At 37.8% G+C, this 10242-nt stretch overlaps 1 protein-coding gene and 1 long non-coding RNA gene across 2 annotated transcripts; both read left to right on the top strand.

The window, feature by feature from the left end:
• The first annotated feature begins 1268 nt into the window (after positions 1–1268).
• On the top strand, positions 1269–3884 carry LOC148296849 (uncharacterized). The gene is made up of 4 exons (XR_015834054.1): positions 1269–1898; positions 2046–2202; positions 2968–3084; positions 3411–3884. It is a non-coding gene; the product is annotated as an uncharacterized LOC148296849 (long non-coding RNA).
• A 2577-nt stretch (positions 3885–6461) lies between these two features.
• On the top strand, positions 6462–7664 carry LOC148296848 (COP9 signalosome complex subunit 7-like). The gene is made up of 2 exons (XM_088248017.1): positions 6462–6957; positions 7397–7664. The coding sequence occupies exons 1-2, from the start codon at positions 6799–6801 to the stop codon at positions 7520–7522; spliced, it is 285 nt and encodes a 94-aa protein (XP_088104143.1). The 5' UTR covers positions 6462–6798; the 3' UTR covers positions 7523–7664.
• Positions 7665–10242: the final 2578 nt, after the last annotated feature.

Genomic DNA, 10242 nt, shown 5'->3' with positions numbered 1-10242 from the left:
GGTCAGACACCACAACCTTCTCTACTCTGTCACCCAAAACATCCTTCACCACCTTGCAGAGTCCCTCAAACTTCTCCTTCAACTCTTCCTTCTTCTTTGCCTCGTCTTCACTCTCATCAAGCTTGAGACCTTCCTTGGCGGCTGAGACAAGCTTCTTGCCCTCAAACTCCTTGTGAGAGTAATTGGCACATCATCCACTTCTAAAACATTGCCTTTGTTCATTCTGGTTCGATTATGATGAGGAACAGAGTTCATTCTGGTAATGATAGACGAATAATGGCATAAAATTTGTACGTCGTTAATTTAACAAACCATCGTGGTTAGTACAATTATGCAACAGTAGAGTTATGGATACCGTCGTAGTATATTATAATTAAAAAATCGATAAATTTATATTTACAGTCGTGGTAACTTAATTTAAATCGGCGATTTTTTTTGTAATTAACCGTCGTAGATTCCTTTGAATTTATGCGTCGCTGACTAAGAAAATTGGGTCGTGTTTATTAATTAATTAACACGGCGTCTTATTTTTATATCGTCGTCTTTACTTTCTACGGCGGTGATTTCATAGATGCAGTCGTTGTTTTTAGGTTCAGATTTTAACTCTGAAAATACCTTTGTAATAAGACAACGCTTTTTAATTTGGTGCGTCGTGGTTTCAAAATATCTATACGTGTGCCGTTTTTTAGGTGTTTAAAGTATGTTTCTACGACGGGTTTCTATTACCGTCGTCTTTTAAAAAACAACGACGGTTTTTTGATCTACCGTCGTTGTTTACTGGTCGTCTTTTGCCCTTTTTGTAGTAGTGAATGTGGTTGAACCATGGATTCAATTTGATTTTGTGGTTGGAAAAGTGTTTGAGGCGAATTTGGTTAAGGTAAACCAGGGATTCTATTTGGACTTGCGGTTGTATTTGGATTGAATTTCCAAATTGCCTACGTATCCTTGTCGGAAACAAACCGGACGTAGTTCAGAACTTGAAAGAATTTGATGAGTTTGAGAGATTGATCTCACTGAAATTTGTAAGGGTAGATGACCCATGAGAAAATTTGGAATGGTTTTGTACCATATTTGTTTATTGTCAATGTCCAAAGAAAATTAACAGGCATTTTAATATGCCCATTAATTTACTCACATATGGTTGTGGGGATGGCATAATTTATTTGGACCACCCATCAAATATTTTGGGCTTTTGAAAGTTAATGGGTAATTTGTTTTGTCAACCCATCAATTTATTTGCAAGCCTTAACATTTGGCCCTTAAGAAAACAGTCCACGTCAGAAAGGCTTTGAGAGCCAGCTGCCATTTGAAACCGATATCCATTTGGAGTAGTAAAGATCAATCCAAATTGAGTCACTCCCATCTTTATCTAGACTAGTTCAAATTTAAACTCAAACTGGACCAAACTATATATCTCTTCAGCTATCCGTTAGCCATAATCAATTCAGAGCTTTGAGTTTTGAGAAAATCAAAGAAAAGTCAAAGCAAAGTAAGTCTTTTCCTTCTGTCAGAGTAGACCAAATAGTTCATTTAACTATTTGAAAGTCATCTCAGGCTTCAACTTTTTTTGTCTTTTAGCTGGTTACTTTTGTTTCGTCATTTTCCTTTTCTTTTGGCTTCTGAAACTTCAACTTTTTTTGGCTTCTTGGTTTTATGTTGCTTTTGGGTTCTTCAACAGCCGCAACACAATAGGCTTTTCAACTTGAAATTGGTCTTTTGCTTTTTGCTGGTTTCTTCCTGGTCTTCCAAACTCCCTTTCTTGTTGTTTTCTTCTTTTGTCTTGGGCATGGCAGGAAATGGCGAATCTCTTTTTGCTTGTTGCATGAACCATTAATTTGCTGCTCTGGCCCTTGGTGTCGATAAGCTCTTTTACCTTTTGGGACCTTGCTTTGCTTTTTGTATGTGATTTTTATTTTCATCATCTCCTTGAAGACTTGACTGTATTGTTTTGGGCTCAAAGACCATTTTGAATTTTCTGCTCCCTTCTGGTCCCTTGGTAACAATGGTCTAATGCTTCGGTGCAATTTTTCTTCATTTGATTGCAGACAAAGATCTTTTGGGAAGGCAATCGTACCGCTAATAACAGAGTGAGAACCCTTTGTGGTGTTTGCAAATTACTGCAGAGGATAGCTGTCTTGGTGACTTTCGTGGGCTATCTCTTCGTTCTCCAATTTGCAGACTTGGGATTTCACTGTGCTGAAGGTGGGTTAGGATGAAACTCGCCATTTTCTATTTTCGGTACTCAAGAACACTCGCAAGGTCTTCTCTAAGTACCACAATGTGCCCATGAACACTCGCAATGTGTTCATAGCACTCAGTACTGTGGGTTTCTTGCAGAAACCCATCTGTAATTCACAACAGAGAAGTCCTTGCGAGAGCTCTCTTTGTGTAAGCAACACCATTATCATCATTTTGAAGAGATTTGTTTACATCTTCCATTGCCAAGGCTTCTGCATAATTTCTTTTACACTCTCTCTTTTGCCTGCAAGTTAGCTGTACATAGGAGAATGTTGAAATGAGTTAGTTTAATACCTTCTCAAACAGTATTGTGACAGAGCTTCGTATCTCCCCTTGGATTTCTGTCGTAGTTTGATACTTCTTCTTCTGCGTTTTTACTTTTGTTCTCTGCTTCTGTTTTTTCTCTCCTCCGTTCTCTCTGTCCTCTTTTTTCCTTTGCTCACTAATGGTCCCTTTTATAGACCTAGAGAAACTGAAAGGAGTGGAGCCAGTTACAGGCTCACGTACTGCGTGGGTGCTGTATGTGGGAGTAACTTCCCATTTCTAGTCAGCCCCTCAACTCCGTACATGAAGCATATCCTGTTACTACTTTCAATTCATTAATATTTTCTTGTAAAAATATTAATATTAATTCATTTTGGGCCTAAATTAATTTAGCAACATGAGCCCCACTTCTTTAAACTTGGGCCAGAATTTAGTTTGCTGACAATGAATTTTTTATTTCAACAGGGATAGCATCCAGAGTGATTAGCGAAGACCAAAGCTCAAATGGCATGGCCAAAGAGACATTTAATTGGATGATGACTTGACTTCAAGAAAAATGAACTTCTCAAGTTTGAAAATAAGGTACTAGTATAGTGATCCTGATGGAAACTTCATATGTCTTGATGCAGAACAAAGATCAAATAACATCTATCTGAATGCCATATATTTTGGGTAATTGGACGAGTTGACTTCAAGTCAAAATGAACTCACTTGAAGTCAAGAACATGTTCTTGCAAGTAGATGCAAATTTCAAACCATCATTGTTCCCCATCCCCATCTTGTTTGAAATTTAGTCCTGTGCTCCTATTGCTCAATAATTTGAGTCCAATCTATAAATTATAACTCTCTCACATTTTCACTTCCATGCATGCTTTACCACATGGAACCCAACTAACTTTGTTCAATAGCTCTTCATATGAAGGAAACCCCGGCTTGTATGGGGATCCACTGCCTAAGAAATGTGGAAATGCTGAGACCCCTCAACTGCCACCTTCAAGCAGAGAAGAAGACGATTCAGGCTCTAGAATTGGATATGATTGGAAATTTGTTTTGGCCGGGATCGAGAGTGGGAGTGGTTCTTGCTGACATTGTGATCACAAGGAGGAAGGAGTTATTTATTGAGATTGTAGAAATGATCAGATCAATGATAAGAAAAAGGTAGAGTGATGCAGAAATTCATAAGTTTGTTATAAGGTTATGCATTTGATGTTATATTTTGCTTGTTTTTATGTTGCATGTATTCCTTATCATGTGTTTATATATGTGCGATGGCTTACGGATCGTTGAATAAAATAAATTTGTAAAAAAGAAAATTGCATGTATGTATGGCAATTACAAGCAAAATATCACAAATACTTCATGGCAATTGCCTTTTGTGTCCTTATTGGTCCGAGTATTTTTATTTCTTGATGCATAGCAAAGATCAAATCAAAGACCAAAGATCAAAGTGTATGTAAATTTCAAACCATGGTCGGTTGTTCCCATCCCCATCTTGTGGCTCGACATTTTGAGTCCAATCTGTAAATTCTAATTCTAGTTCTCTCACAATTCACTTCCATTCATATTTATCTAGCTCAGACTGCACAATAGATTAAGTACAAATTATAACACCTCTATGTTACATGTTGGATTCTACACCCTTATATCCTTAGTTATATGATGAAATAAGAGAGTTGTTGTTGGCACTCTAAAATAGTTATCGTATAGTCATTTGTTACATGTTTCTTTTTATTTATAAAGAAGGGGTATATGATCACTAGTCTGAAGTGCAAACAACTGTTCTTTTCAACTAAAAAGTAATGTCGTTTGTTCACGAAATTTGACCATTGATCTATTGTAGACCTTACATGCATCAATTGTCAGAAAACTGACCTTAGAATAGCCTTCATAAAAGTACTTAAATTAAATCTGGACAGTTTAAATGGAGAAGGCTAGGTGCAAATAATTATAGTGTGGTACTAGAGTATGGTTGTATGATATAATGTGTCGAGGTACCCTAAAAGTGGGAAATTTTAACATAGTCATCCACTCTTATTATGACATGTGGAGGAGTTATACCATAAGGGGTCGTTTGGTACGGCGGACTGTCATGGACTGTGTAACATCCCACATCGACCAACGGAGAGGGGTGATGTGCCTTATATGTATATGCCCACCTCCATCTAGCACGAGGCCTTTTGGGAGCTCACTGCCTTTGAAGTCATGAGAACTCCGAAGTTAAGCAAGTTGGGGCCAGAGCAATCCCAGGATGGGTGACCCACTAGGAAGTTGCTCGTGAGCTTTCAGAAACAAAACCGTGAGGGTAGAGAGGGGAGCCCAAAGTGGACAATATTGTGCTACGGCGGAGCCGATCCTGGGATGTGACAATTTGGTATCAGAGCCACTCTGCCATGTGGTGCAAGTGTGCTGATGAGGACGTTGGGCCCCTAAGGAGGGTGGATCGTAACATCCCACATTAACCAATGAAGAGGGAGTGATGTGCCTTATATGTACATGCCCACCTCTATCTAGCACGAGGCTTTTTGGGAACTCACTGGCTTCGAAGTCATGGGAACTCCGAAGTTAAGCGAGTTGGGGCCAGAGCAATCCCAAGATGGGTGACCCACTGGGAAGTTGCTCGTGAGCTCTCAGAAACAAAACCGTGAGGGCAAAGAGGGGGGGCCCAAAGCGGACAATATTGTGCTACGACGGAGCCGTGTTGGATTGGCTTGGATTGGCCTAAGTTGGATTAAGTATTGACCTACGTTTGGTGCCACGTCGGACTAAGAAGCTGGATTGAGAAGCTGAATTGTAAAAATAGTGAAGACCTATGTTGGACTAAAAAATAAATATTGTAATAATTAGATTTAAAACAATAATAAAAAGAAAACAACTAAAATTCTGTTATTTTTTTAAAGGCTAAAATTATGTTAAATAAAAAATAAAAAAATCATCAGATTCAGACCCAACTCAACCTCCTCATTCTTTTTATCTTTTTTTTTTCTCTCTATTTTCTTTTTCTTTAGTCAGAAACCCAACCTCCCCATTCTTTTTATCTTTTTTTTTTCTTTAACAAGAAACCTCCCTCCTTCTCTCTCTCTCTCCCCCATCGCAACCCAACATCCTCATTCTTTTTATCTTTCTTTTTTTTTTTTTCTCTCTATTTGTTATCTTTATTCAAAAACCTCCCTCATTCTCTATCTCTCCCATCGCAACTCACTTCTACATCCCTTTTTTCTCTCTAATTTTTTTTTTTCCTTTAATCATAAACCTCCCTAATTCTCTCTCTCATTCCCATCGGAACCCACCTCCACATCCCCTTTTTCCCACAATTCTTCTTCTCCCCCTTTGACTCCTTTTTATTCAATTGAGAAAGCCCTAGGCAAAGGCTTCAGCAAATGCGTTTTCCACACACGTCCTCTTCGATCTTGTCCAGCCAGTGATTTGGGTTTGTTTAGTTGCAGAAATTAGGTAAACTCATGGTGGTGGTCTGATGGGTTGATTGTTGGGGGGGTGGTTGATTCAAGCCAAGGATCTGACTTCAGTGAATATGGTTTACTGAAAACACAAATAAAGAAAATCCAATTTCAGTTTAAGAAGAAGAAGAATTAGTTCGGACTCGTGTGTTCAATCTAGCGAGGGCACTATATTGCGAACCACTTTTCAACCTCTCTAAATTAGCGGAGCGAGTGAGGGGTTTTGTTTACTGTTGTACTACATAATCTCATTAAGTTAGTCCATTACCTTACCAAACATGGGTTTCAAATACTATTTAAGCTAGTTCAAATATGGGTTTCAAGTACTATTTAAGCTGATGGCACTACGAGACAAACCGAGAGGTCAAGTGGGCTGTAATAACTGGGCTTTACAAATTTCCAGTCCGTCTGGTTTGTGGTCTTGAATTTCGGCCAAACTTTTGCATTTCTTAAAGTTTGGCCCGCGCAAATACAAGTTTTGGGCTGAAAACCCAATTTTGGAGTTTGACTGCTGAGAGATGGCCCAACCGAGCAGCAATCTTGTTCTGTGAACAAACCAAAAAAAAAGAGCAATCGTTGGGTTCAAACAGAATCAGTCTATGCAGCTTTTATTGGGGTGGTGGTTCCTCAGAGATCCTCTCTCTCTCTCTCTCTCTCTCTCTCTCTCTCTCAAAAACCACTTTCCAATTCCCTCACTCCAAAACCCCTCTCTAATCTCCCAAATTTTGACCCACCGAAAACCTAACTCTCCACTGTTGAACTTTTCACCGTCTTCTATCCATTTTTTGATTTAATTTTTTTTTCTTTCTATTATTGCGGATCCTACTTCTGTGCTCTAGAGATGGACATTGAGCAAAAGCAAGAAGAGATCATCGATCATTTCGTGAAGCAAGCCTCGTCTCTCGAAGGCTCTGCCCTCGGCTCCCTCGTCGTCGAAGCCACCTCGCACCCTTCTCTCTTCGCCTTCTCCGAGATTCTCGCCGTTCCTAATGTTCTTCAGGTTTCTTTTCTTTTTCTTTCCTTCTCTGTTTTGTTGTGAATTTTCCTTTTCTGCTCTGTGGTGGTAGAAACTAAGAATGAATGGAGAATTTGAATGTTAAGTTAGGAAATAGGAGACGATATCCTCACTGCTACAACTGGTTTTTTTTTTCCCCCAATTAATGATGGCCAATGGATGTGGTGGAATATGATGTGGTATATTTTTAATTTTTAATTATTTGGGATGTTGTTCTTAGCTAAACAGAAATGTTATTCTTGTTTTGGTTGAGAGAAGGGTTCTGTTGTTTTAGGAGTTAGGTCATTGATTATGAACAAAAAATGTCTAAATCAGAATTTTGTTGTAGCCAAAGAGAAAATTAAATTGTTTATTATTGTTATTGGGTTTTCATACTAGGAATGTCATTGTAGGAATAGTTCTTTTGATTCTGTAATATTTGCAGCTTGAAGGAACAGAGACTTCTGTGAACCTGGATGTGCTTCGCTTGTTTTCACAAGGAACATGGAGTGACTACAAGAGTGAGCGTGCAAAACTTGCTTCATCTTTTGGTCCATTTTCTCATCAGTGAATCTCTAGTTGTTGGTTTGATTGCTTTGACCTTCTTGCACCAAATCGATTAATGTTTCTTTTCTGCTTCTATGTCTGTGATACAATATTAAACGCCCTAAACTCTAAATGTTAAAAACTAACTTACACCCTGAAGTGTTAAACCCTGTTGCAACATGGGAACAAAAATCAGAAAAAGATAACCCAAAAATTGAGCAGCCATTGGCATTGCGTAGTCTGCACCTGAAGTTCAATATATATGCGTGTAGATGTACATATGTAGCCGAAGAAAAAATTAAATTGTTTATAGTTATTGGATTTTCCTTTTCCTTCTATTTGTTTGCTTCTTTTTCTTGGTTGGTAGTTGTATTTTTAGCGCAAGTTTTCGGGGTCCATGGTGATATTTCAAGTTGCATATATTTGAACGTTAAATGGTTTTATTATTCAAAACATATGCTGCGGATGCAGGAATTGCCACTCATGGGGTCATAGTGTAAACTACCCAAAATGGGATTTTGGAGATTTATTTTAGGGTCTGCGCTGTTAAGAAGCTGCAGCCCCCTTTATTTTATTTTTTTTCTTATGTCCTAGCCCAAAACGACGTAGTTTTGGCTAAGTCATTTTAAAAAAATTGCCTTGGCCAAAACGACGTCGTTTTGCCAAGCAGTTTTTACAAAAAAAACAAAAGAACCCCAGCTGCCCACTGAAGCTTTTTCTTCTCCATGGGGTCATTTGATGAAATGAAATTGAAGCTTTCCAAAGCCTCAAATATACCTACAATGGTTGCTGCTAATTGCAAAATGCAAAATCAGTTGTCTAAAACCAGAGCTATGGGTTTGGAAAACTTTTCTATGAAGATCGTGCATTATAACGTCAATGTAGACAAATTCAGTCCAGCAGTTGCTCAATAACGAAGGCAACAAATTAATGCTAACGCAAGGGGCAGTTTAACGTTCATTTCTCTAGGTGCTACAAAGTGGCATCGTTAAAACCTTGCCATAAAAACCCCCCAGTGGAGGAAATCCAGTCAAGGAAAAAGACACAACACCACAATACAGAAAAAACTGTCCCCTATTTCTGTCATTTTCTAGTAAAAATTCAATCCATATCGGACCCACACCCCTTCCCATAAAAATTGGTTGCCTTCCTGCAGCCCAAATTGAGCCAAGGCATGAGCCACACTTTTAACCCTTGGGGTCTGAATTCATGTTTATTTGAATTGAATCCCCCTCCCCCACATATCACTTGTATCGAAAAAAAAAAATTCCAATACCAGCTAACTCTCCATTGATATTCATAGATCAGATGATCAGACCAATTGAAGGCATTTTTTCTAGCATGGAACTACTGATCTAACCCATGTAATTTATGACTTTGACTTGGAAAAGTTAACGTGTAGAAGGGTGCTTTTGTCAAGAGGGCCTTCTTTCCATCGAATTGTGTTCCCCCGTTCTCTCTCACTTTCAACCCTCTTTTATTTATTTATTGTTTTTGGGGTCTGAATAATATTCAAGAGGGCCTCCCTAGCCTTTTTAATTAAGTCTCTCTGTGTCTCAAAAACAATATTCACCAGTTGATAGAAAGTATGGGCTCGTTTAATAAGTTTGAATTCATCAAAATAATAGATATGAAATCTGACGTAGCTACTAAAATGCAACCACAACATGTAACATGTAATGTAAGGGCGCTTTTGTTTCTCCAAGACATTTGTAATCAACCCAAAATGTAATAATAGTGCGTCTATTTTTCTTATTAATGTTAGATTTGTAGGGCTTAATTGCTATATTTGAGTGGGCTTAATTACATTGCTTTTGCTTTTAGAATATATGACCAATCAAAGAATTTGTTCCTTTTTTCACAATGTCGCGCTTTTTGATTAATATGATATAAAGATAGAGTATATTACAATGTCTTTTTTTTTTTTTTTTCGGTCAAAATCTGATTTCATTCTGTTTGGATGAAAGGAAGTGAAAATTACATAGAATTCTAAAATGATGTATTTTAGATTTCCATCATTTTAATTTCTAGCAATTGAAGATTTCAATGTTTGAATTTATATATGTCGATTTTGTAAAGGCACTATGGAAATTGTGAAATGACGCCTATTTTAGTGGAAATTAAACTCAAGAATTTGATGCCCCAATTTCCACAATTTTTTATGCGCTTCATTTAATAAATTTCGGGCTTAAATTACCAAAAATGGGAATTGTCAACTTCTCCTTTTAAACTCCTGGCTTTTAGCTAAATTCCAAATCTCATCTAAACGGAGGGTAAAGAAACCCAGAGGGAAGGGAAAACAAACAGTACATATGTTTTGTTTCTTTTATTTACTATTATTTAAAGTCCCAAGCTCCTCAGGAAGTCTTCCTTACAGCAAATTACCCACCAAAAGCAATTCTCCTCAAGAACCAATACTGTAAAAACAAAACAATCAATGATGAAAGAACAAGCCCTTATATGTGAACTCTCAAGAGGACAAGAGAAATCTCACATGTGGTGCCAAAACAATTTCCACAAAACAAAGACTCAAAAGTCAGGCCAAGAAACCGAAGAAACGATGAGGAAAGAGCTGATGCTGAACACGTCCAATACCCATAAATGCATTGCTACTTGACTTGAAGTCAAACACGTAATGTTTATTGCTCAACCATTTGATCACATGGCCTGTCCATAAATAGATAGCTCTTCAGCTTTCACTTTCACAGATGATTCTTTAGCTAAGAATGCACTCAAAAAATATCA

This window comes from Prunus avium, chromosome 2 (assembly GCF_965620075.1).
Source record: "Prunus avium chromosome 2, drPruAviu1.hap1.1, whole genome shotgun sequence".
NCBI lineage: Eukaryota > Viridiplantae > Streptophyta > Magnoliopsida > Rosales > Rosaceae > Prunus > Prunus avium.
This window is presented reverse-complemented; position numbering and strand designations above follow the sequence as displayed.

Excerpts from the sequence above, each read along its gene's own strand:
- LOC148296848 (XM_088248017.1), top strand. The coding sequence starts at position 6,799 with ATGGACATTGAGCAAAAGCAAGAAGAGATCATCGATCATTTCGTGAAG. Across the intron at positions 6,958-7,396 it reads CCGTTCCTAATGTTCTTCAG|CTTGAAGGAACAGAGACTTC; the intron begins GTTTCTTTTCTT and ends TAATATTTGCAG.